This window comes from Tachyglossus aculeatus, chromosome 10 (assembly GCF_015852505.1).
Source record: "Tachyglossus aculeatus isolate mTacAcu1 chromosome 10, mTacAcu1.pri, whole genome shotgun sequence".
NCBI classification, from domain to species: Eukaryota; Metazoa; Chordata; class Mammalia; order Monotremata; family Tachyglossidae; genus Tachyglossus; species Tachyglossus aculeatus.
In genome coordinates this window covers 38,580,555-38,608,485 of record NC_052075.1, presented here as the reverse complement: position 1 = coordinate 38,608,485, position 27,931 = coordinate 38,580,555, and the positions used below count along the sequence as shown (strand labels likewise).

The 27,931-nt window shown below is 42.1% G+C and overlaps 1 protein-coding gene across 1 annotated transcript in view; it reads right to left on the bottom strand.

The window, feature by feature from the left end:
* The window catches only part of CPED1 (cadherin like and PC-esterase domain containing 1), a 207,242-nt gene that overhangs the window by 19,160 nt on the left and 160,151 nt on the right, over window positions 1-27,931 (bottom strand). Inside the window, exons 18-19 of the mRNA XM_038753259.1 lie at window positions 8,223-8,340; window positions 3,980-4,116 (exon numbers count right to left, since the gene is read on the bottom strand). Coding sequence (XP_038609187.1) covers window positions 3,980-4,116; window positions 8,223-8,340 — 255 coding nt within the window. The remainder of the gene's footprint in view (window positions 1-3,979; window positions 4,117-8,222; window positions 8,341-27,931) is intronic.

Below are 27,931 nucleotides of genomic sequence, written 5' to 3'. Positions count from 1 at the left end.
AAAAAAATGATCCATTATAACTCACAGTCAACAATGAATGGTGTAAGTACTGTGGAATTCACTGGGTCCCCTGAACATATCATTACAAATTAACTACACTCCAAAATTTCAAACATTTTTTAAGTCCAAATCTCCACTTAGCGCTAAAACATTACCTCGAAAACTTGTCACAGTTCCCGCTTTATAACAGCTGAGTTTAAAGTACCTTAGCAAATATTGCCTTTTCATATTTCCTGTTCTTAATTGTACTCTTCTCCCAGATGTTTTATTACAGGTCTCAACCCCAAAGCCGTATTTTCTAATGACAAACAAAATAAATGCTTATTTGAAAAAGTCATTTAGGACAGGCTTCTGTGTGTGCTTTCGATTGAATTCTTGGTTATTATGATTCCACTTAGAATGCCTGGTACTGTGATTGCAATGTTATGCTTTGATACATTCTCATAAATATCTCAGTCAGAGTTCATTACCCAAACAGCTAGACGTACCAGATTTAGGCAGAAGAACTGAATAACCAAATGAGAACATAGCTTTAAAAAAAACTGATTGCTTCTTGCACTGACATAATTGATTCCTACATTTCCAATTTTCCAAATCACAGATGCAATGTGATTTATCCTCTTCAGATTAGCAAGGAGTTCAAAGGCTATAACCCTGGAAGAACCTACAAATGGACTGATTGAAAATCTCTCCAACCCAAGATCTCGCTTTCCCTTTCTCAATTTAACCCTGGTTTCCTGTTCGTGTTGTCTGAAATACAGGCCTTCGATTGATTAGGTGCACTAACACACAGTAAAACGAAACACAGTTCCTTATAAAATGCTTTGGGGAATTTACATCCCTTTTCAAGTCTCAACAGGTCTGGTTCTTGTTCTATCACCCCAGGTGGTCCTGGATTACAGTGAAAGAGAAATGTTCAGTTTGTAGGCACCAGTGCAAATACAGTAGTATTTCTTTCCCCCTTAAGGTCAAAGAACAACAAAAGATGACTCAAAATGTGGCTATCTTGAAGAAGGGAGAATGTCTCTTTTCAAAGTGGCCTTTAAGGTGAGCTAAGGTTCAAACCCAAAGTAAATTCCCTTAATAAAATGGGGAAAGGGAGCATAATTTTTGATTCTCGTCTGATTTTTCCTCACACTCTGCCTTCTTGTGTGTAAATTGTATACTGCAAAATGGAAAGTTTGCATAGGTCTCATTCATTCATTCATATTTACTGAGCGCTGTGTGCAAAGCATTGTACTAAGCACTTTGGAGAGTACAATATAACAATAAACAGACACATTCCCTGCCCACAATGACCAAAAACAGGCGTTCCTTCTGAACATCCCCACATTGGCTTTCTGAATAGCAACCCTTTCATCATCAAACATCCCCCTCAACCTCCCAAGAATGGGCTCCGCTTGAGGTTTTCTGACTTCTAATTGCTGCCCTGGCTTGGGGATAACCCAGAGAAGAAAGCCCACAAATTAAAATGCTTAAAAAAAGGTAAAGACAACAGACCGACTATTTACAGGTCATGTTCTGTGGTTGGTTTTGTTTTGTTAGTTTGATTTTTGTGGTTTGTTTGTTTTGGCCTGGGCCAAGAGAATGCTTGCTATGGGTTTTGGGAGAGGTGTGAATTTACATCTCATTTCCTTTTTAATTGGAGGAGAGTACATGCAGAAAGGAGGGTTTCAGAGAGGAAATCTCTGAAGGGATGGGAGGTGTCTGGCCTATGTGTGGACAAATATTTGCTTGATTAATCCCAACACCATTCCAGAAGCTTTACCCTGGTAGGTATTGTCGGAAGGAGGAGGCTTATGGATGTAGAAGTAGTAAATGATATTTTAGAGATGACGAAACTCAAGGTAGAAAGTTTAGGTGACTTGGTTCAGAGTGGTTGAGGGTCTTGACCAAGTCTTAGCAATTAGAGAAGGAGATATAGCTGGTCACATAAAAATGTCAACCAGTGGTAAGCACAAACAGGAAGGGCTCCCTCTAAAAGAGAAAGCTTTACTTCACTCGATAAAATCTTGCTACTGCATCCAGTACTCCTCACTACATTTCAGAAAGAACATGGAGTTGAAGATGGTACAGAGGAGAGAAGGTGTTAGGGAAAGGATAACTTTTGTATGAGGGTAGATGAACAGATTGGGTCTTTTTAATTTGGAAAGAGAGTGGGGCATAAACGAAGTTAAGAAACTCATTTAGGATGTGGAGTAGATGAATCATGAACTGTTCCCTCTTAAAAAAAACACACACACAGAGAAACCATTTTTCATGCAGCGGTTGTAAAAGTGTAATCGGTTCCTACGGGAAGTGGTTTGGACCAAAAATGGCAATAGGTTCATGAGGGATTTCAAGATATTCATGGGTAAGAGTCCATAGTAGTTATTAAAGAGGAAAACAAAGGGCCAGGAAGACTTATCTCTAACCACAAGGATGGTGCCAAGGAGCGAAATTATCTCACTGCACCTCCAAGGCATCTTTTCGTGCTGCTGTCAGAGACAGAATTCTGCACTGGAAGTCCCAGTTGCTTTTGGCCTTATGTCCTTCACATATAGTTTCTATTGAGTCAGTCAGTCGGTTGTATTTATTGAGTGCTTACTGTGTGCAGAACATTGTACTAAGTGCTTGGAACAGTACAATATAACAAAATAACAGACACACAGTCTGTGTCTCCTGAGCATTATATTTTATTTTTGGTGACATCTATCCCATTTTTTACCATGGAAGAAGTCCCTTACTTTTGCCAAAGCATAGTTCCTATTCTTATTCTTCCTTCCTTCCTTCTTTATTCCTTATTCCCCTTCCTTCCTCTCCCCCTCGTCCCCCCTCCGTCCCCCCATCTTACCTCCTTCCCTTCCCCACAGCACCTGCATATATGTATATATGTTTGTACATATTTATTACTCTAATTATTTATTTATTTATTTTGCTTGTACATATCTATTCTATTTATGTTATTTTGTTAGTATGTTTGGTTTTGTTCTCTGTCTCCCCCTTTTAGACTGTGAGCCCACTGTTGGGTAGGGACTGTCTCTATATGTTGCCAACTTGTACTTCCCAAGCGCTTAGTACAGTGCTCTGCACACAGTAAGCGCTCAGTAAATACGACTGATTGATTGATTATTCTTTAACAGGGATGTAATATGGGGATAATCAGCTTGGATACAGCCAAGTGACCAACCTAAATACAGTATTAGTCTAAGCATGATGCTCTTTCCTTTGTACATACAATTTTTTTGAGTTTTAATTCAACCCTTCTCCTCCCCCCAAACAGGACTAACTACAAGAGATAATTTATATTTAATACATTCATCATGACCATTGGCACAATGAGGAAGGAATTACTTACTTGGGGTTAATATGCATTCCAGTTTATGTGCCCGATTCAGCTATCAGAGATCTCTGGTAAATGTTAAACAGTCAAAGCATGCCTAGCATGAGGTCACTGCCTTTCCAAGGCATCAGTTTAGAAGCATCACAATATGCACTTTCAGCCTAGTGAAGTTTCCAAGAGGTCTGCTCAAGAATCTGAGAGAAGACGGGCAATGTTAGTATGTGGAAGAGCAATGCCGTGCAGTTGAGAGAGAACAGAATGGGTGTGCATGCAAAACCATTGGGTTTCTTAGATCAGCTATTAATGTTAGTTCTCATAGCAGAGTGAACTGGAGCAGTGGTTGATAAACTCCAGCTGCTCTGGAGAACCAATTGCTGACCAATCTGGGAATCGCTCACAATTCCCTGCTGTGGTACTGTGGCAAGAATGTCCGAAAGGCCTCAGTTGCAAAGTACTGGACCACCTGGTCAGGCACTGCTATAATCATCTATTGATATGTCATGGTTTCTCCACAGGAATCCAAATCCAAAGGAGGTCTTGGTCTCTGGGGAAGAGCTACAAAAGCTGGAAATCGCAGCAAAAAGAGTGGGGTGTCTTTTCTGCCACAGAGAACACAGGCTAAGAGGGAAATTTCCCTTGTTTTATAGGAAAACATACCTTTCTTCTGTCCAAGCAGCGCTGGAGTTGAGGCTTAGGGAGGACTCCGAACTGACAATTTTGAGGCTGCCACGTTATTTCTCTCCAGTCACAGGTCCTGTTGTCGGAACAGCTGAGGCATGGCACAATCCATTGCCCTGGGGAAACAGCAGACCACTTGTAAAGTATTTTTCCTTCCCTGTAAAGGCGTCACTTTTTGGTGCATTTAAAATGAACTGACAATGCACTGCCAAATTTAGTGGGCTGGGGGGGGAGGGTTGTGTGTGTGTGCGCGCGCACACACGTGCGCACGTGTGCGTGCACACCTGAGTGTATATTCTTGTTTCCTGGTTGGGTATGTGCATGAATGCCAAAGCCTGCCAGAATATAAATTATCCCTTGAGAATTAGTTCCATGCTTTGGGAGATGCATTAAACTTTAGAAGTAATTTAGATACTATTCATTAGTTAACCCAGAGAGTCAAAATGTATCTGGGGCTATATGGGATATCCATGGCTTTTTATAGCATTGGGGCATTTTTTCGCCGTTTCTTGCTTTAGAAGAACGTAGGACATTTATTAGGAGCACTTAGATATTCTGGGATAACTGGCCCACAGATGATTTATTAGTCAATGATGAAATGTTTTTCTCAGGACTTCCTTCTGACAAAAAGGGAATGGGGGAACAGAGCATGGTTATGTCTAGAGGACAAATTGATTATCACAGACTTCACTGCTGCTTCTCCTTTTGGAGGGTGGTGTGGACAGGGAGGATCCTCTACTCTACTCCCTCCGATACTCCTGCATAACATTGACCTTCGCCTTCAAAGAAGACACCAGTGCTGCTGGAATTCCTCTCTAGGTGCATGTGGGACTGAAAGGACAAAGGTGGCCACACTGCAGAAGCTGAAAGGCCGTCCTTTGTTGGCCTTTCACTAGATATTCTCCTTCTTGCCTCTTCTTCTCCTGTCAGATAAAAAAGACAGAGCTTCTGCTTGAAGGGACAGGCTCCTTTACTAACGGCAGCAGTGGCAATTAGCTTCCAGTTTCCAGTAGGGATGCAGTGCCACTATAGGTCGCAGAGGGAAACAAATGGGAGATGCATTGCTGCAGCTGGCACTGCCCACCCCCTAAGGGATTGATTCTCTGCCAGGATCAGTAAGGGGTCTTGGTCAGACTGGAGAATCAAGGTGGGAGGAGAGGAAGCATACATTCCTCTCTGCCACCTTGGAGGGTGAGCTCCAGGGGGAGGATTCAGCTCTCTCGCACAGACATTTTCAAACGACTCCTTGTGTGAGCATTCATCTGCAAAAGGAGGCATCATAAAAGATCCTTGAGAAACACTTTTGCCGCTAAGATTAAATATGGGTGAAGGTGGGTGAACAGAAGTCAAAAATTACGTAGGAAAGTCTCTTTTCAAGCCAGAGGCTTGATCCGTGTCTATGGGAGCCTTGATAAAAATGACTTAAACCGCACTGAAGAGTGCCTGGATGGCTTTGGGTCTGATAATAATACTAATAACAATGAATAATAATAATAGTATTTACTCAGCACTTACTATGTGCCAAGCACCATCTCTGTCCTACATGGGGCTCACTGTCTGGGAGAGTCAGTCTTGGGGAGGGAGAGCAAGTATCCTAGTCCCATTTCCCAGAGTAGGTAAGTGACTTCTGTAATCTCCTGGCTTCCAGCCCCTTGCCCTTTTCATTATGTCACACTGCCTCCCCACATTGCTAATGAAGCATCAATCAGTAAAGCAGGATAAGGTTGCTGTAGAGATTCAGGGTCAACTTACTTTTTTTTTGTGGTACTTGTTAGCACTTTCTATCTTCAAGCACATAGTTCTAGGTGCTGTGGGGTGGGGGGTGGTTACGAGATAGATAGTTTGGTTACAATCTCTGCCCCACATGGGGCTCACGGTCTAAGTTAGGAGGGAGTAGGCCCCACTGCTTCCCATGCTGCTTATTATTCCGTAACTCCTCATTGTATGCTCACAAGAATGAGCTTGCTGGCCACTCACCCTGATTACTCAAGAATGCATGTTCAGCTGCATTATAATGATAATGATAATAATAATAATAGTAATAATGATAATAAACAGATACAGATGTTTATTAAGTGCTTACTATATGTGTCAAGCATTATGTAAAGCACTGGGGTGGATACAAGATAATTGGATCATAGACAATCCCTCCTGCAAATGGGGCTCACAGGCTAAGAGGGAGAGAGAATGGGTATCATATCCACATTTTACAGATGAGGAAAACTGAGACAGAGGGAAGTTAAGTGACTTGCCCAAAGTCATACAGCAGGCAAGTGATGAAGCTGGGACTAGAACACAGGAATCCTGACTCTCAGTCTTAGGGTCTTACCACTAGACCATGTGGCCTCCCTCTTAGTCTCTAGACTGCAGGTTCATTGAGGTCAGGGATTGTGTATGTTTACTGTTATATTGTACACTCCCAAGCACTTAGTACAGTACTCTGCACACAGCAAACTCTCAATAAATACGACTGACTGAATGAATGAATTAGTTCACTGTGTGGGGAGTTCCTTTGTTGTCCTGAAATTGCGTTCAGATAGAGAGGACCTGGATGAAATCCTCCTTGGAAGTTTGGCCATGAATCATTCATACCAGCAGATATTTCTAGAAATCCATAACCCCATGCGGTTGTGCATTTGACAAAAACGTCTCATTCATTGTGAATTAACAGCACAGTTGGAAATGAGCATCTGTAAAACAGCTCTCAGATTAGGGTTCCTGACCTTATAAGTGATACCAGCTTCAAACAATGATCTGTCAAAGAGGAGGACTATAAATTCCAAGTAAAATATCCAAACAGTGACGAAAGCAACACTTTCTACCCCATAAAATGAACATATGTTTTAGGGTCCAGGGACCTGGGAGGAAATACAAATTACTATGGTTGGCTTTGAGGAAAAAATGTTTTCAGTTGTAATTATATCTAGATTCTGTTTCAACCACTTAGAAACTAAACATCAGAGTGAGGGGGTATGAGCAGAATTCACTACAGTGTGAGAACAAGACTAGGATTTCCTTTTGCTAAAGCGAAGTGGTCTGTAGTTCATCCATCACAGACAAGCCACAGACAGAAGTAATTCCTACTTTCAAAATGATTTGTCCTACAGGGTGAAATCTGTGACCTAGTTCTGAGTCCCCAAACATATATCTTACATAGTTTTATTAATTTCTCTTTTTCATTGTTCCATTTTTCTTCGACTTGAACTGTTCACATCAAGTTTAGCATTGTGATCTTTCAGCGTTCCTGATTAAAATTCTAAAAACCCACACTTTTTTTTAGATATAAGGAACACACTAGTTCAATGAAGTAGCTATTGATTTAGGGGGGAAATGTGAACCACAGGGGGTCTTGGGAAATTCAGATAAAGATGAAATGAAAGAATGGTTGTGTAGAAGGAGCAGCGGAGCCTAGTGGAATGGGAGTCAGAGGACCTAAATTCTATCCTGATTCTGCTGTGTGACCTTGGACTAATGACTTACCTTCTCTGTACCTCAGTTTCCTCATCTGTAAAATGGGGGTTAAATACTTGTTCTCCCTTCTACGTCGAACCGAGTCCCTTGTGAGGCAAGGATTGTATACAACCTGATTAACTTATTTCTTTCCCAGTGCTTAGTGGAGTGCTTTGCACATAATAATTGCTTAAAAAATATCACAATTAATAATGTTATAGGAGGGCAATGGCCTCTACTGGACAGACCCAGGTCTACCCCAGTAATGACACTGCTGATCATCTTATATTCTTCTGACATGGCAGTGAGGAAGTTAGGAAACCCCATACAGATGCCTATGATATTTACTTGCAAATGAAAGGACACAGAAATGAAGTTAGAGAAAAGTGGGTTCTCTCTAGGCCCCACTAGATTATAAACCCCTTTATCTTGATTAATCTCCTCTAGACTGTAAGCTTGTTGTGGGCAGGGAATGTGTCTATTTATTGTTGTATTGCACTCTCACCAGTGCTTAATACAGTGCTCAGCACACAGTAAATGCTCAATAAATACGTTTGACTGACTGACTGACTCTAGGTCACAGTTGAAACTTACCTGGAATACATTCTAACACGGGGCTCATCGATCAACTTGTCCGTCTTCTCTTCCACTGACTCCTCCTCAACCCGCCTTAAAATGGCACCCAAGGGAGGGGAAAGGAAGCAGGTGCAGAAGCAGCTGAGACTTAGCAAGTTACTTGCTTGAAACAGAGATCTCCAATTTTAAGACTAACCTCTGGCATCTCCGGAGTCACAGATCTGCAGGTCAGGCTGTGAAATTGCTGCAATGTACTCGGAAGAGAGCGTTTGTAAACCACAGGGCTTATCAGAATGAATCAGTAGCCCACAGTCCTAGATTAAAAAAAAAAAAGTCTCCATTTACCATCCCAGTTAACAAACATAACCCAGCTAACGAATTGTACATCTGTCAGAACAATGCAAAAAACTTTGGGAACACATTTTTTTTTTGTAGGTACAGAGACTGGTACTCCTTATCCTGATCTCTAGAGTCTAAGTAAGCACATTATGGGCAGGGAACATGCCTGCTAATTCTGTTGTATTGTACTTCCCCAAGTGCATAGTACAGTGCTCTGCACCGATTGATTGATTGATTATTTGCCTGTATTATGCCTTCAGTGTGATACTAAGTAATTTCCTGGGCTACCATTGATTGCTGAAATGAAAAGGGAATATTAATTCTAGTGATATTGCAGCCTCTGTACCTACTGTCCCATTTATTGTCTTTACCATCTAATTTCACAAATGGCTCTGACCAGGGAATACTGCTCACTTTGCTTTAGCAGCTAAACTTCCAGCTTGACTTTAAGGAATATAAAAAGGTTCTGAAGTCCAGGTGAAAAAAGAAAGGTATCTTTCTTAGAAGATACCTTAATTTGAATGGGGAGGTCTGGGAGAGAGGTCGTGGGTGGATGGAAGCAACTCTATCCAGTTTATTGTGAACTTACCTTCTAAATACCTTTGACTAGAACAAATCCTGTCATCCACAAGCAAAAATGTAAGCCCTCAGAGGGCAGGGACTATGTCTTTGGCTTCTAAGGTACTGAGTACAGGGTCCTGCACATAGTAAATGTTCAATAAGAAGCTGCATAGCCTAGTGGAAAGAGCATGGGCCTAGAAATCAGAGGACTTGGGTTCTAATCACAGCTCTGCCACTTGTCTGCTGTGTGACCTTGAACGAGTCACTTAACTTCTCTGTGCCTCTCTTACCTCATCTGTAAAATGTGGATTAAGATAGTGAGCCCCACATGGGACATGGACTATATCCAACCTGTTTAATTTGTATTTACCCCAGTGCTTAGTACAGTGCCTGGCACATAATAGGTGCTTAATAAATACCATTAAAAAATACAACTGATTGTTCATTACACTGTGGGTGTTATTGCCGTTATTGCCACTACTACCCACTACTTCCACCACCACCACCACTATCTGGTCTAGTGGCAAGAACACAGGCTTGAGAATCAGAGGATGTGAGTTCTAATCCCGGCTCTGCCAACTGTCCGTTGTGTGACCCTCCCCCTCTCCCCCTCGTTCCCCTCTCCATCCCCCCATCTTACCTCCTTCCCTTCCCCACAGCACCTGTATATATGTATATATGTTTGTACATATTTATTACTCTATTTATTTATTTATTTATTTATTTTACTTGTACATATCTATTCTATTTATTTTATTTTGTTAGTATGTTTGGTTTTGTTCTCTGTCTCCCCCTTCTAGACTGTGAGCCCACTGTTGGGTAGGGACTGTCTCCATATGTTGCCAGCTTGTACTTCCCAAGTGCTTAGTACAGTACTCTGCACACAGTAAGCGCTCAATAAATATGATTGATTGATTGATTGACCTCGGGCAAGTCACTTTACTTCTCTGGGACTCAGTTACCTCATCTGGTAAAATGGTGATTAAGACTGTGAGCCCCAAGTGGGACAGGGACTATGTCCGACCTGATTACCATGTGTCTATCCCAGTGCTTAGAACAGTGCTTGGCACATAATAATAATAATGGCATTTATTAAGCGCTTACTATGTGCAAAGCACTGTTCTAAGCGCTGGGGAGGTTACAAGTTGATCAGGTTGTCCCACAGGGGGCTCACAGTCAATCCCCATTTTACAGATGAGGTAACTGAGGCACAGTGAAGTTAAGTGACTTGCCCAAAGTCACACAGCTGGCAATTGGCGGAGCTGGGATTTGAACCCATGACCACTGACTCCAAATCCCGTGCTCTTTCCACTGAGCCACGCTGCTTATCACATCATAAGCACTTAACAAATACCATAATTATCATCATTATAAAATCATCTAACACACAACATGGATTTTCCAGAGCCATTAAGGTGACGAACATATTTGTTATTTCCAGTTTTTCTTAAATACCCAGAACTGATGACTTGACAATGAATCCACTTTCTACTTCCGGTGTCCGTTGCTATTAAATTGACTTTTGACCTCTGTTTAGTGACTTTACCCTAGATCCCCCCTCTCATGGTCCGAGTCGGGGTCGATTTGACCATCGGCCAATCAGACCTGGTTAGGATGATGGCCGACGACTCACATACTAAAGGCCTTGTACCTCTCTGGGGCTGGGAATTGGGAACCCACCACAATGAGAGGACACAGGTGGAGGATGGGAGCCATCCCACATCGACCCTACGTCAACATGGTACTCCCTTACTGTTCCTCTTCCTCCACCTACCCAAAGGGCATCAGCTTTGTGGAGTCCCATTTTTGGGAGCAGAAACCCATGAGGATGTCGTCATTTAGAGAATCAGGTTGGACATAGTCCCTGGCCCACACAGGGCTCAAAGTCTTAATCCCCATGTTACAGATTAGGAAACTGAGGCACCAAGAAGTGAAGTGACTTACCCAAGGTCCCACGGCAGACAAGTGGCAGAGCTGGGATTAGAACCTTCTGATTTTCTGGCCTATGCCCTATCCACGCTTTCATGTACTTCCCAAGTGCTTAGTACAGTGCTCTGCACACAGTAAATGCTCAACAAAAGTGACTGAATGAGTGAAATGAATGAATCTCCACCCAAACAGATTGGAGTGTGCTTTCATTCCAGAGTGAAGGTAGGCTTTGTTCCAACAACAGGATCCCGGGCTTGGTTGAGAGCTAAAAGAGCATTAAGTCTGGGAGAGCCCAAGACATCAGTATTGGGAAGGAAATATCTCTTGAACTGAATGAAGCGTGCTTTCATACAGTCAGTGCCGATCAGGTAGAGAAGCCAACCGGCAAACATGAATAATAATCTTTCTCTCGGGGTCTGCTCTAGTGAGTTCACATTTTTCAAAATCAGGCCCATCGAAAGGGGCCCGGGAGGGCTTGGACTGAAATCAGAAGAAAACTGAAAGATGAACTTCAAGGCATAGTTAGCACTGATTTACCATAAGGCAAGCTGACATTTGATTAGGGGACGTTCGCTTTTACCGTGATCATCAGGCAGCCGCAGAAGCAAACACAATGACTCTTTTCCTTGCAAATCTAAATTCTGTCCAAATTGGAACATTTTCTGGACTCTGTTGGTTATGCTTGCCGGAAAGTGATAATCATGAAATATCCTGGTTTACGGTCTGTAAGGCTCTGACTGCATTAAAAGAGTGATCCATTTCAACTGGCTTTTTCTATGAAAAACAGTCTTTTTCAAACCATGAGGAGGGGTGTCCAGAAGAGTAACCATCCCAGAGTTCCTTCCAATTGCCCCATTGTGGTGTCTGGACCCAGAATCCCGGGCTGGATGGACCATGTGTCTGGCATTACTGATGAGCTTAACTTCTTGAGGTTCAAGCTCTTCGTTTCGGTCAATTCCTCTCTTGGAACATCTGTTCCTTGAGATCTAGGACCACATGCTGTTCAAGGCTTAGCTAACAATCACAGCATTTAAGCAGCCAAATCGCAAAAAAGGAGGATGGTTTAATAATTATGGGCGACATCCAGATTTGCATTACATAACACGAGAAACCAGTTTCCTTTTTTCTGGGTAAAGGATGCATAGGAGAGAGATACCCCTGCATTGCTGCAGAATTGTTGGCAGCATGGCGGAGTGGATAGAGCATGGGCCAGAAGGTTGTGGGTTCTAATCCTGGTTCTGCCACTTGTTGGCTGTGTGACCTTTTAGACTGTGAGCCCACTGTTGGGTAGGGACTTTCTCTATATGTTGCAAACTTGTACTTCCCAAGCGCTTAGTACAGTTCTCTGCACACAGTAAGCGCTCAATAAATACGATTGATGATGATGATGATGACCTTGGGCAAGTCATTTCCCCTCTCTGGGCCTCAGTTATCTCATCTGTAAAGTGGGTTCGAGACTATGAGCACCATGTGGGACAGGGACTGTGTCCAACCCAATTTGCTCATATCCACTCCAGCACTTAGTACAGTGCCTGGCACTTAGTAAGCTCTTAGGAAATACCACAATTGTAATTAGACACTTTTTTTGTAGAAAAACAAGGTACAAAGGCTGTAAACAGTCCATTTTCACTTACAAAACTTCAAGCAATTACATGCTCTACTTTTAACCCATAAGCCTTTCTGAGAATTTCAGGACCCTCAGTGATTTCCTGAGTGACTCTCCCCTCATTTCTAACCTAGAGATTTTAATACCCACCTCTACGCCAAGCTGTAAAATCTCCCTTTGGGTTATCCCTAATTAGATTGCAAAGCCACATTTGAATCATGTTCTCTGATAAGTAATTCCTTCATTCAATCGTATTTATTGAGCGCTTACTGTGGTTACTTCCAGTCTCCCTACTTTGTCCCTAAACTTGAATGAGGTCCTTTATTGTCATAGCTGAGTTCACTTTGATCCATCTGTAGTTGAAGTTAAACATGGCAAGTGCTAGGGAGAGAAGAGAGGCAAAAGCATTGATTTGGTGATAAAAAGGGAAAATGAGAGTGTTTTAATAGTCCATTTCAGTAGAAATGCTATTGGTTGAGTGTCTTCAGTGGGTAAAGCACTGTCCTAGACACTGGCCCTATGTACAGAAGACATCCCTAACCTCAAGAAGCTGAGAGTCTACAGGGGAGAGAGAGGAGATTCTTTAACTATGACTTTAAATCAGTATCTAATTTCTGATCCTTCCAAAGCCATATTCATCGTGTGGCTGAGGACCATGCTGATGCAAGAGGGTCAAGGGGGATGAGAATGAGAACAACACTCTGTCAAGCAAACTGTTCATCCTTAAGAAGAATGTGCCATAGTAGTGGAGAATTTGGAGGCAGCAGCTGCAGAAGAATTGGCCCAGGGAGCAAACGCTTCAAGAAGAGTATGATGCAGAAGGAGGGAAAAAAATAGCATCGGGCACTATAGTGAATGAGATGGTCAGCTAAGACAGTCTTTATCCGTTCATCACATGGGTGAGACTGCTGCTCAGGCACCTAGTTCTTCCAGCTTCATTCATATGCACCAGTGGTTACAGCACAAGCCTGGGATTTAGAAGGACCTGGGTTCTAATCCCAACTCTGTCACTTGTCCGTTGTGTGACCTTGGGCAAGTCACTTCACATCTCTGTGCCTCAGTTACCTCTCTATAAAATGGAGATTAAGACTTTGAACCCCAAGTGGGACAGGGCTTGTGTCCAACCTGATTAGCTTAAATCTACCCCAGCTCTTAGAACAACGCTTGACACATAGTAAGTGCTTAGCAAATACTATTATTATTGTCATTAATAAAATCTCCCCACTGGTAGTGTCACTTTGAGCCCAGAGAAGAACTCTGCCACTAAAAATATTGTTACCACATGTTCCTGCTCAGGCTAAGAGCAAACTGGCAGTTGGCAGAGATGTCTTGCTCAAGCTGGATCTGGGTGAATTTTAGAAAAAGGCATGCAGAAGTATGTATCTCACAGCTCTGTACAGGGGTGTGGTGTTGAGAAACTGTGAATTAAAAAATCTTTGCTAGCCCTTGACTTTCTTTCATTTGAAAGACCTTATTTAAGTGACAGTTTCCCATGAAGTCTTTTCATTTTTTGGGATTTGGAGAAGAGTATTTTTCTTTTAAAATAATATTGTTCAGGCAGCAGGAGATCATCAAACCAGTTAAAACAACTAGCTCAGGAATTAAGGAAATTGTATAGACCTGCCTTATGAACAGATGGATTTTCTTTAGTCTGCAAAATTGAAGAGCCTATCAGTGAAGAGCCTAATAGTCATAAGCTTGCAGAATTACTAAATTTAAACGAGGATTTATATCCACTCCAGCCAAGATAATTATGAGTCACTGTAGGACAATGTCTCGTCTGGTTCTTGGGGATCAGTTCTTGGGGACCATTTTAGCGAGGCAGGGTATCTACTGGGGCCAGGGGAATTTGGGTCGGAAAGTCTTGTGAGAATGAGCCTGAGAAACGTCTGGTCCTTCCTCCTTCCGGGCAGCTCCAAACCTCAGGGAGAACAGGACTTTCTTGTGGTCTTTCACCACTTCTGTCTTTTAATTCCAGATGGAACCCAGAAGGAGAGCTACAAATGTACAGAGAGAAGGGATGGATGTGCTGCCCTATAATAAAGCTTTGTTTAAGTTCTGTTTGAAACAAAGAAGGGTGGAAAGAAATTTGGTGGATCTTCTCCACTAGATTGTAAGCTCCGTGTGGGCAGGGATTATGTCTACACTCTATTATATTGTATTTGTCCAAGTGCTGAGAACAGTGCTCAGCCTGAACTAAAGTGCCCAATCCATTCAACTTATCAAATTGCAGCTGGTTTGCTCATCTAATGGAAAAGCTACATCAATGTGAACCTAATCATATCCACAGTTTTTGCTTCTTCATCATCATCGTTAGCATTATTTATTGCTCAGGGTGCACACCCTGAAACACCGAGACACAAAGGAAGATTTTTTATAACTTCGTGAATGTGAACCAGAGACAATAAGCACAATAAATGAACCACCAAGTGGATAAAACTTTCATAGTTAAACAGGCTAATTAATATTTCCTGGCTTATTACATTGACGAGAATGACTAGAAAAAAAGTCTCAGCATGGATATTTGTAGACGCATGTAAATTATCAAGATTAATTGGACCCCCGGGTATCTATTCTTGTAGTAGTAGTAGTAGTATAGTAGCGATAACGTCCATTGATTATCCACCACATTGCATTTGCATTTCAGTTTTGCAATGCACTGCATAACTGGATAGTCCAGGTGGATTGGTTTTTTTGATGTTTGCTTATTACCACTAGGTGTACGTCACTGGTATATGTAGGCCGGTGCATGAAATATGAAGCCCTGGAAGTGTAGTGGTGGGGGCTGTGTGACTTTGTAAGTAGTCACAGCTGTCTTAAAAAGATCCACTGGAAGTTCTAGTCTCAGTCAGTCACATTTAGAAGAGGGTGATCAACAGAGAAACTGAAAAGCAGTGTGGCCCAGTGGAAAGAGCATGGGCCCTGGGAGTCAGAGTACCTAGGCTCTAGTCCCTGCTCTGCCACTTGTCTGCTTTGTAACCTTGGGAAAGTCACTTAACTTCTCCTCACTCCTCAAGAGCCTCCAGTGGTTGCCCATCTACTTCCTCATTAAACAGAAACTCCTCACCATTGGCTTTGAAGCATCTGATTACCTTGCCCCCTCCTACCTCACCTCAGTACTCTCCTACTATAACCCAGTACCCACACATCACTCCTTTAATGCTCACTTCTCACTGTACCTCACTCTCATCTATCTCGCTGCCATCCTCTCACCCACATCCTGCCTCTTTCCTGGAATGCCCTCCCTCATATCCAACAGACAGATACTCTCCTCTCCTTCAAAGCCTTATTAAGGTACATCTCCTTCAAGAGGCCTACCCTCTATTCCCTCAAATCTTTTCCTTCAACTGTCTTCTGTGTCACCCTGACTTGCTCCCTTTATTCATCCCTCCTCCCATCCCCACAACATTTATGCTCATATCTGTAATTTAGTTATTTAAATTAATATCTCTCTCCCCTTCTAGACTGTAAGCTCATGGTGGGCAGGGAATGTGTCTGTTACATTGTTACATTGTACTCTCCGTGTGCTTAGTAGTGTTCTGTACAATAAATATGATTGACTGACTCTGCCTCAGTTCCCTTATTTGTAAAATGGGGAGTAATATTACACACCCCACAGGACTAAGACTACAAGCCCCACATGAGACATAGAATGTTTTCAACCTGATTCGTTAGTATCTATCTCAGCACTCAGTACGGAGCTTGGTACATAGCAAGCGCTTAATACTATTTTAAAAGAGAAGTTATTTTATCTTTTCCACTATTTCATCTGTTGAGACTATTGTAGTCCTCTAATGAACTGTGAGAATGACACTTGGGCACTGGGCAGAGAAACAGTGTGGCTTTGTGGAAAGAACATGGGTTTGGGAGTCAGAGGTCATGGGTTCAAATCCCAGCTCCACTACTTGTCAGCTGTGTGACTTTGGGCAAGTCACTTCACTTCTCTGTGCCTCAGTTACCTCATCTGTAAAATATGGATTCGGACTGTGAGCCCCACTGGGACAACCTGAATACCTTGTATCTACCCCAGTGCTTAGAACAGTGTTTAGCACATAGTAAGCACTTAACAAATGCCATTATTATTTACTTAGGACTTATTGTATTCATTTAGACAATGGGTGGTTATAATGTCATACCTTGTCTACTGGTATGAGCCATTAGCTAATATTTCAAACTCCCCCTGCACTCTGAGAATTCCTCACAGACCTACAAAATTTAATCAGAACCAGTAGTGCCTTTAATCAGGTCAATAAAAAAGCAAGATTTAGTGGCCAAAAGGTTCCCTTAGGATAGACTGCGAATAGTTTGGGTCAACACCAAGAGGAGAACATTAACATTCCCTTTCTTCCTTACTTTATTCAAGCTTTTTCATTTAGTGTATACCAATATGTTTCCCAGTCATACATAAAATATGATTCTCTGTTCCTTCTGAATAAATATTTGAAGATCACTTACTAACCAGTACATATTTGCTAAAATAACCTCCAAACATGCAAAGTGTTTCAAAATTCCATCTGCTCAGAAGCAAACATAATGAAAGCAGGAGGGCTGCATAAACAAACTGATGTGGACTCCGGAGGATGCTTAAAAACTTATGTTAATTGGGTGTATGTGCACATTAAATCAATGAGAAATTAATCATTTCTGGTTTCAACTCTGTTTTTGATCAGTCTCACAAACTCTGAATAAGCTTCCTGAGGAACAAGGACCGTGTCTAATTCCCATCTGGGTGGGTCTAATCCCGAATCTGCCACATGTCTGCTGTGTGACCTTGGGTAAATCACTTCATTTATCTGGGCCTCAGTTACCCCATCCATAAAAATGGGGATTGAGACTGTGAGCCCAATGTGGGACAGGGACTGTGCCCAACTTGATTGACTTGTATCTACTCCAGTGCCTAGAACAGGGCTTGACACTTAGTGAGTGCTAAACAAGTAGCGTAAGCATTATCATTATTATTATTTCCTAGGACTTGGTACAGTGCTCTGCACACAGAAAGTGCTTAATAAATACTATTTCTACTACTTTGACTATTTTTAAACTGACAAGACATTCATTTCCATCATAACCATCAATCAATCAATCGATGGTATTTATTGACTGCTCGCTATGTGCAGAATACTGTACTAAGTAAGCTCAATGCTCTATCCACTAGGCACACTGTTAAGTCAGGGTTGGCAGCCTCAGGAATATCCCTCGCAAGAGATGGGCTTGGACAGAACTGGAGGGATTGGGATTTCCTTGGGGAAAAGAGAAGCCCATGTGCTTGAGGGGTCCTCACAGAAACCCTGGTCTCTCAGTGAGTCAATACATCAATAGTACTTCCTTGAGGCAGGTCATAGAGTTCCCTCCATCACAGTGTGCTCATGAAGTCATGATCTGTGTTCGTCGTCATTATCGACAGTAATAACTGAGCCCTACTGTGTGCAAAGCCTTGTACCAGGCATTTACTGATCTGCAGGAGAAGTAAATAGTGCAATCCCTGCTCTTTAGAAGCCTTCAGTCTCAAGGGAAAAATGAGCAGGCTCTAATTGCTAAATGTGCAATTGGTAGGTAGACCAGCAACAAAATGGCATATTACTGCTAATAAACTACCTCTAAGTAGTGTACCAATTATTCATTGCTGCGCTTTTTCTCTCTTAAGCACAGCAAACCATAACACAGCAAACCCTTCTGCATTGCCCCTGCACTTGGATCTCTACCCTTTAAAAACCCTCAATCCTACAGCACTTATGTATATATCCATAATTTATTTTAATGTCTGTCTCCCCCTCTGGACTGCAAGCGTCTTGAGGGCAGGGAATGTGTCTACCAACTCTGTTGTATTGTCCTCTCCCAAGCCCTTAGTACAGTGCTTGGCACAGAGTAAGTGCTCAGTAGATGCCAATGACTGACTGAGATGCTCTGTTTGGAGGATCCAGATTCATTCCCTCGTTCTCTCCTGTCCCACCGTTGGCCCCCGGCCCACGTCATCTCCCTGGCCTGGAATGCCCTCCCTTCGCACATCCGCCAAGCTAGCTCTCTTCCTCCCTTCAAAGCCCTTTTGAGAGCTCACCTCCTCCAGGAGGCCTTCCCAGACTGAGCCCCCTCCTTCTTCTCCCCCTCCTCCCCTTCCCCATCCCCCCACCTTACCTCCTTCCCCTCCCCACAGCACCTGTATATATGTATATATGTTTGTATGTATTTATTACTTTATTTATTAATTTATTTTACTTGTACATATTTATTCTATTTATTTTATTTTGTTAATATGTTTTGTTTTGTTGTCTGTCTCCCCCTTCTAGACTGTGAGCCTGCTGTTGGGTAGGGACCGTCTTTATACGTTGCAAACTTGTACTTCCCAAGCACTTAGTACAGTGCTCTGCACACAGTAAGTGCTCAATAAATACAATTGAATGAATGAATGAATACCAGCTTTCTAGACTGTGAGCCCACTGTTGGGTAGGGACTGTCTCTGTTTGCTGCCAACTTGTACTTCCCAAGTGCTTAGTACAGTGCTCTGCACACAGTAAGCACTCAATAAATACGATTGATCGGTTGATTGATTGTACCCTCTGGGCAAGGAGAGACAATTCCTTCAGTCACCTGATCATGTTTCACATCTGTTTTTATTGATCAATTTGCTCACTTCTGTTTATTTTCCTGCTCTTTGAACTATTGGGTATTCATCAGTCATGCCTCTCCCTTTAGATTGTATAAAAATAGGTGTCAGATCTGTTCTCCAAAAGTAAATTCTCCAAATGCCCAGTAGTATATTCTGCACCCAAAGATGCACTGGCCATATTATTGTAGTTAATGATTGGACAGCTCTGTTTCCATTACCTTTGGAGAGTCCCAGATCAGCATTATCTCTAATGTGGGAGGAGAGATAATGGGAAAACAAAAAAACCCCACTGATTTGGGTGTTCTCCATTCAAAAGGCTTGGAAACCACCGACATCAGGCCAATTTCCAGGGAAAGCCAAAGGAAAGCATTTCCGATCTGCTGTTCAAAGTCTGTCAGTCAACTGTATTTACTGAGGGCTTAATGTGAGCAGAGCACTGTATTAGGCCCTTGGGAGAGTACGATATAAAAATATAACAGATGACATCCCCCACCCATGAAGAGCTTATAGTCTGTGTGTCCTGTAACCAGCGGGTTTAACATGGATCTGATTCTGCACTTAGGGGCCTGCATATCAGCTACTGACCCAGCAGTAGGTACCCACAGCACAATGGTGGATTGGTGCAAGTAGACCTCCTGTACAGGTTCAGGACTACTACCAGTGGGTGGGTGTGGGCTGGTTCTGGGTGCTAACGACAAGACCCACGCAGGTCTCTATCCACATTCCCAAAGACCAGGTTATGTGAAAGCAATTATCCCTCGGACCCATGTGGAATCTATCCCATTCTAACGCAACTGTAGAACTTTGAAGTCTCAAATGTGGCAGCAATGAGAAAAATAAAATAAAACATCATAAGTGTTCATGGAAACCATCAATATTCCTGTAATTTTAGACAAAATTACAACCAAAGAAAACTGTGATGACAGACATCTGCTTGGCACAGTGAAGAAACCCTTCAATGGCCGAGTTGTTTCTGAAATAATTTATCTGAAGGTTTGTCTATTTAAGTGTCACACATTACTTATAGCTGATTTTCAATTATTTGACAAGCCCATACCCTTTTCTATTTCAATTAATTTAACTTCTGCTAGGCACCAACTGCTTGTTTGTAGTCAATTTTAAAATATGCCGCTTTAAAATCCATCAATGACCTCATAAAACATTACCTTGCATAGATCTACACTAGCATATTTTCTGGAAAATATGCCTGAAAGAATCTAGATCACAAAGATCAAAGCACATTCCTCGATCTTAATTATAAAAATAATTTGCTAGAACATGCTTGGCCTTAGGGTTTGGCTCAAACATCTGTTGAATTTGCCTTAATGCACACATCAGTGTCAACTGCAATCAGAATGTTATTGATTGATCAGCCAGGGCACACGATACAGGAGGCAAAGCAGGAGAGTTGCATGGTTAGGACAGCCAATTGAGATAACACGGTTTCCCGATCTATTCTTGCTTCTTTTTGCATCATGAACTTCGCTCTTTTAGAGCTGTTGATGGGGTAGGCCACTGTCCATGGCTGGGACTTCTGCTTTCTGAAAAGCAAATGATGACTTTAACCAAACAGAGCCCAGCATTTCTGAACGTCACGCAGAGAGATGTGACCTCAGATATTGGAATGGCGAATTATAAAGGAGAATTAATTATTCCTTAAGGGCAAGAGATTGAAGGAAATAACTTACCTATGGGGTTTTCATTCAGGAAAATACAATATTCATTATAACCAGAGAGGAAAGAAACAAAATGCTTTAGGTAATTTCTTTTCCTCTGGCCTACATTCTAAGTGAGGAATAGGAGATCATCATGTGATGACTTCCTCTATAATGTTATTTGGGCTTAAAGTTAGACATTTGGAGAATTACAATTATATAGCTAGATTAATTTTCTTTGAGGGTGGTTACAATAGTAACAGAATTCATAAGTGCTGTGAAAGAGGATACAGGTGGGAATTAGCCCCTCGAGGGGCTCCCAATCTATGAATATAGGTGGGGGTGGGGAGAAGGGAGGACTGGAGATGGACCAATTAGGAACCATTGGGAGGGCAGAGACCATGCATGTCTACTAACATTATATTGAACTCTCCCTAGCACTTAATGCAGTGTTCTGCATACAGTAGGTGGTCAATAAATACCATTAATTGATCAATTGATTGATAGTTACATGTTCCTCCTATACAAAGACGATGCACCATGGTGAATTTCACCCATGCGTGTGTGTATGGCTGTAAAGGCCAACGAGACTCTCTTAAATGAAAAGTAAATGGCAGTTTTTTTTCCAAATGGAGCCAAGCATTTCCTAATGTCAAGCCTCCAGTGGGCAGGGAAATGGGACTTCAGATATTGAAATGGTGAAATGTGAAGGAGAGATCACTGTTCCTTAGGGGTAAAAGAGAGAAGGATGAAGTAATTAACTTATGAATGGGGTTAATTAAACTGTACTGTGCACTCTCAAAGGCTTTCTCTTATTATGCTGTCCTGTTTGTTGTTTGCACTGCTAATTCCATTCATCTCCACGAAAACAAGTCAATGCATACCACAGAACTAAACATCTATAAAAAGCTCTCCTGCTAGGTGCTGAGCACAGGACAAGTGTGTTCACTCTTTGACGGAGAGATCCAGGCAGTCCACTGTGAAGTTCATTTGGCCGACAATAATGATTTGTCCCTTCACAAAGTAATGAAAGAATTTCCTAACGTAAACCTGATGCTGTCCAAGAACGGAGTTCACCATGGTCAGGCCATTAATGGTTACACAAAGCTTCAGCAAATGCTCCCAAAAAGGCTTTGTAACCAGTCATTCTTTCTGCTGGTAAATGCCTCAAAACTATAAAGAGAACAGATCCTTCAAATGCTTTCCAGCCACTGAAGAGGAAGATATGAAGGGGCAGATGGACAGGCAGAAGAAGGATGAAGTTTTAATGAGAGCCAGAGAGTCCATTTCACTGTGCATTTATCCTAATCTGTTCACTACCTGCTGGGCCCCTATGCAAGCCCTCTCATGCCTCCTTGTTGGAAGGCATCTTTCCCTGGGATCTTTGCCCACTGGTCCATACCAACTTCTTTTCTACTTTCCCAAGCTTGTAGGACAATAGGTCACACTCGGGTGCTCAATCAATCTGTCAGTGGGTAATAATAATAACTGTGGTATTTGTTAAGGACGTACTATATGCCAAGCACTGCACTAAGCCCTGAGCCAGACACAAGTTAATCAGATCCCACAAGGGGCTCAAAATCTACGTAGGAGGGAGGGCAGAGGGAAGTATCTATTGAGCACTTGCTGTATACAGAGCACTGTTTTAAGCACTTGGGAGACTACAGCAGAATAGAGTTTGTAGAGCGGAGCTCTGCCCTCAAGGAGCTTACAATTTAGTTGAGGAGGCAGACTTTAAAATAAATTACGGATGGGTGAAGTGGCAGAGTATAAGGATATGTACATAAATGCTGAGGAGGTGGGTTGAGTATTAAAGTGCTTAAGGGTGCAGCCTGAGTGCCTTGATTGTACCAAAGAGAAGGAGAATTGGGTGGGGAGATGAAAGGTTAATCAGAGAAGCCTTATAATATATACCCTTGAAGAGTAGTCTCTCACACACACACACACACACACACACACACAAATAATAATGATACTTGTCTGATAATGGTGGTGAGACTGTTCTATATGTCATGGCAAAGCAGAAGACTCTGAAAATCTTCTAGAACTATGCACACACAAAACACTTGTCTAATAGAGGCATGACCAATGTACCTGAACTTCACACCTAAACAATGCTAAGAATCAGTTGGCACAGAGCAAGAGTTTTTAATGGAGGAAAAGAGAAAAACAATAGATGACTCTTCTCTATTTCAGCCCTCAAATGAATTGACTGGCCCCAGAGAAAGGCAACACATTGGAAAAGTCAAAATGGCAAAGAGACAAGAGTAATCATAGATATGTGAAAGGACCATACTATAGATGCCAGCATGATTTCCATGTTCGGCTGATTGAGACCCATGTATCTTGTGATTAATTTTATTTTCCTTTGAACTCCTTTCAGAATTCAGTAAACATCTACAAAGGCAAGTTGAAACCAAGTCTCTCTTTACAATTCTTTTGCATATACAATTTCTGACTCTTCCAAAGATATAAGACTAAGCCTCATCCAGATAGTGCTGACCTAGAATCACACCAAGTTTATCATTGTCTTTCAGAGCAGAGTGGCTTTTGGAAAGAGCCACGTAAAGATGCCGGTGATGAAGGTCGGCTTATCCTTTGTAAATCAAGCTGCCGCCTTTCAGTTGTACTATTTCAACCTGCTGTCTTCTATGTCCTGTACCAAATTTAATCTAATCCCAGGCCCCCATTTGAGACACACAGCTGGGAGACAGGGCTAGGGCAGCTGAACCTTTTTCCTGGAGTCCCTACAAATCAGGCATTTAATATTGGTTGTTTTTTTTACACTCTAATGGTGGCACAATGAGCTCTAATGGATTTGCTGCCCACTTGCTGCTTTCATCAGAAGCGGATTTTGTGGCTTTTATTAATTGTACCCTCTTTCAAAAGATACTGATTAAAGGTTTGCCTTATGTTTCAGAGCAGACTGCGAGTAGATTTACGTTCGATAGCCTACTGCACAGCAGACTGCAGGTAGCTTTCACACATGGATGGCAACAGATTGCATACAGCTCGTGCCAATTGAGCAGATTGTGGTGTTCATTCACCCCAGGTCTCAGTGAACAGCAGCCTGCTCCCTGCAATCCTCTCCTCCCATCCATCTTATTCAGCCAGTGTAGTCAAGCAGTGAAAAGGGACCTAACCCAACACTATAAAGCCACCTAATTATTTATGAAAACTGCAGGATGAACTTGGTGAAAAAAACATCTCACTGTGCAGAGCTATATACCAAAGGCTGGATCACATAGCAGACCTTTCGAATGATCCATTTGCTTATATAGGAAACAGGTGACTTGAAACATATAGTAAGTGCTTAATAAATGCCATCATTAGAAAGTACTCAATTTCCCAGCACCACACCAAATTCCATCAACATGCTTTCCTTCCCTCAAGAAAACCTTAACTTCAGTTCAATCGCTTTACAATGTGTTTATGTGAATCCCAATTCAGTGCTCTCCCAAATCAACCCTGACAGTTATGATAAACGAAGGTAGCTGTGATGAACTCCATTCCCTCCATTCATTTTACACTTATCATTTATAGTAGTGCACACAGCATTTTTAATCTCTAATTTTTGTCCTAGATCCAGATGGACCTGTCTATACACTTTCCAAATTCAATGGTCAATTAAAGCAAATATCTGCTCTGATTTTTAGCGCTGCCCTATGTCTGATACATGACATTTTTGGAGCTGCATTTAAGATCCCCCCAGTGATTAGTTTCGTTTACACCTAAGGCTGGGAATCAGCATGTATGTCAAATTTGACATCTCATTTTCCTTTGGAAAATGTATACTTAATTGTAAATCCTTCTAGAGTGAGAGAAATACACAATTCTGCTTACAAGACGACTGATGTTCTATATGGAGCGTATGATTAATGGGCATCCATACAAAAAGAACCATCTTTTTTCAGACAAATCTTTCAGGTCTCCCACAGAAGAAGGCAGTTCAGTCTTTCTTCCTGGAGTCTCCCCAGGTCTCAAATGCAAAACATGCTGATGTAGTGTAACTTAAAAGTTGATGAAAACAAACTCCCTCTAGGATATAAACTAGCTGTGGCCAGGGAACGCATCAGGCAAAAACTCCTCACCCTCGGCTTCAAGGCTGTCCATCACCTCGCCCACTCCTACCTCACCTCCTTTCTCTCCTTCTACAGCCCAGCCTGCATCCTCCGCTCCTCTGGCACTAATCTCCTCACTGTGCCTCATTCTCGCCTTTCCCACCGTCGACCCCCGGCCCACATCATCCCCCTGGCCTGGAATGCCCTCCCTCCGCACATCCTCCGAGCTAGCTCTCTTCCTCCCTTCAAAGCCCTACTGAGAGCTCACCTCCTCCAGGAGGCCTTCCCAGCCTGAGCCCCCTCCTTCCTCTCCCCTTCCTCCTCTTCCCCACCCTACCTCCTTCCCCTCCCCACAGCACCTGTATACATGTTTGTACATATTTATTACTCTATTTTACTTGTACATATTTATTCTATTTATTTTATTTTGTTAATATGTTTTGTTTTGTTGTCTGTCTCCCCCTTCTAGACTGTGAGCCCATTATTGGGTAGGGACCGTCTCTATGTGTTGTCGACTTATACTTCCCAAGCGCTTAGTACAGTGCTCTGCACACAGTAAGCGCTCAATAAATATGATTGAATGAATGAATGAACTCTGTTGTATTATATTTTCTCAAGTGGTTAGTACAGTGCTCTGCACACAGTAAGCACTTAATACCACTGATTGATTCTAGCTTCCTACTTATAGTTCATCAGTCACACTGACAACTCTAAGCAGTTAACCTTTTTTCTTTAATGGTATTTGTTAAGTGCTGACTATGTGCCTGGCACTGTACTAAGTGCTGGGGTAGATACAAGATAACCAGGTTGGATATAGTTCATATCCCATTGGGGCTCACAGTCTCAGTCCCTGTTTTACAAATGAGGGAACTGAGGCACAGACAAGTTTAGTGACTTGCTCAAGGTCACACAGTAGACATGAAGCAGAAACAGGATTAGAATCCAGGTCTCCTGATTCACAGGCCCATGTTCTTTCTACAACACCACATTGCTTTCCTACCTTTTGCTATAATGATCTTATTTCTCCACCACATCCCTGTCAGCACTAGCTCCGCTCCACTTGGCCATGGAGACCAGACCTGCAACATACTTGGGGTTGGGAGGGACACAGACCTGGTTGCAGAAGGGTTCTGTTGAATAATCAAAGGAAAGAATCTAATAGCCAGTTGGTTGACCAGTTCCAATTTTCCTATCCCCAACAGGGACCAGGGCTGCTGGAAACCCAAACATCAAAGGTAAAAGGAATGTCATAAAGCACCTCTAGCTTCTCTAATGGCTTTCCAGTCTCTTAGCTTGTTGTTCATTGGACTAAAGCGCCCATATTGCAAACTCAGAACTGAAGATTCAGGATGGCCAGGGATATCGTAAATTTTAGAACATTGAATAAGGTCTACACTTTGGACCTCTGGAGAAATCCCAATTCAGTGTAACTGCAAGTCATTTATTTGCACACATTATAGCTTTGAAAAGACTTCTGCTTGCTTATTGCAAAATCCCATACTCCCAAATCAATCAGGGAACACCCAGCTGAAGAGTTTGGTTTAAAGGTAAATCAACAATAACACAGCATATGCAGCATACATTTATGAAAATCATCAGTAATACATTTGTTATGTATGGAGATATTTAGCTTCAATGGCCTGAAGAATATGCTCACTCACATTAGGTTCAATTTCTATTGGAATCAGCATGTGTATTGTTCCTGTGCTATTTTTAATTGCAGTCTCTTAATTTATTCCAGATCACCAATTTGATTATCCTTGGCAATGGGGTTGGAACCACATATGATATGGATAATTGAAATAATCTCATTTTGTTTTCCTGGCAAACTCTCTGTCTGATACATTGAAGAACAGTGAAATGGACTGAAAAGCCAGCAGTCAGAAAGTTGGATGGAGGGAGAGCAAGAGAAATGGAGTACAACTCTCAAACTGAGTAATCAGACTCTGAATAATGGTACTTTTTTAGCAGTATTTGTTAAGCGCTTACTGAGTGTCAAGCATGGTTCTAAGCACTGAGGTATATACATGTTCATTGGTTTATGTCTACCAACTTGGTTATATTGTAGCTTAGTGTAGTGCTCTGCAGACAGTGGGAATTCAACAAATACTGTTCAGTGACTGGTAGATGGGGAAGGGGAGCAAAGGACCCTCTTGGTCCATCCTTATTAAAGCTGATTTTGTTCTTCCATCTCTGAAGAAGTTTTGCTCCACTTGCTCTGGGAAATTCTGAGTCGCCTAGCTTTGCTGCTGCTGATCCAATCTTCTCCTCCAAGAGGCTTTCCTTGAACAAGTCCTCATTTCCCCTAATCCCTCTCTCCTCTGAATCATCAATATGCTTAAATCTGTACCCTTTAAGCACTTCATCCCACCCTCAGCTGCAAAGCACTTATATACATAGCCGCACTTTATTTTAATGTGTTTCCCCCTCTAGACTCTTGGCTCCTTGAGGGCAGGGAACATATCCACCAATTCAGTTGTACTGTCCTCTCCCAAAGCACTTAAGATAGTGCTCTGAACATGGCAATTGTGGTCAATAAGTACCATTTATTGACCGATTGATTGACAATAACCAGGGGCTAAAGAGGGATTGGAAAAAGGAAAATAAATGCTTCAGCTGACTCAAAGCCCTGAACTAGCAGCATGGTGTATGTGATGACCATCGGGAAAACTTGGTTTGCTTGTATTGCTGTTACTTCTTTGTTTAATGACTTCCCAACTGTGGTCATCAGGGATATTTTTCCTGGGCAGGACACTTTATAAATGGCATTCATGGCTAAATTTTGCTGAAATGTACACAGACTGCTCAGAACACAGCCAAAGGAAATCAACACCTCCTTCCCTCCATTCTCAAAAAAAATCTAAGGTGGAAAATCAATGCCTTGCAACCTCTGTTTAAGAAAATTTTTACTATTCTCCTTTTCGTGCTGCTAAGCAGCTGTCAATAACAGGCCAGACATTCACACTCCAAGATTCATAGCCAAAAATACCCACTCAGGCCTCAATTATCTGGATTTATTTTGGCTTGAAATATCCAGATTATTTGCTGGCATGAACTTAACCTCAGAGGGGAACATTTCAGCTCATAGGAGCTCTGATCTGGAGAATTTCAAATAAAACCTTATTTCCATTACCATGAGGTCAGTTCATC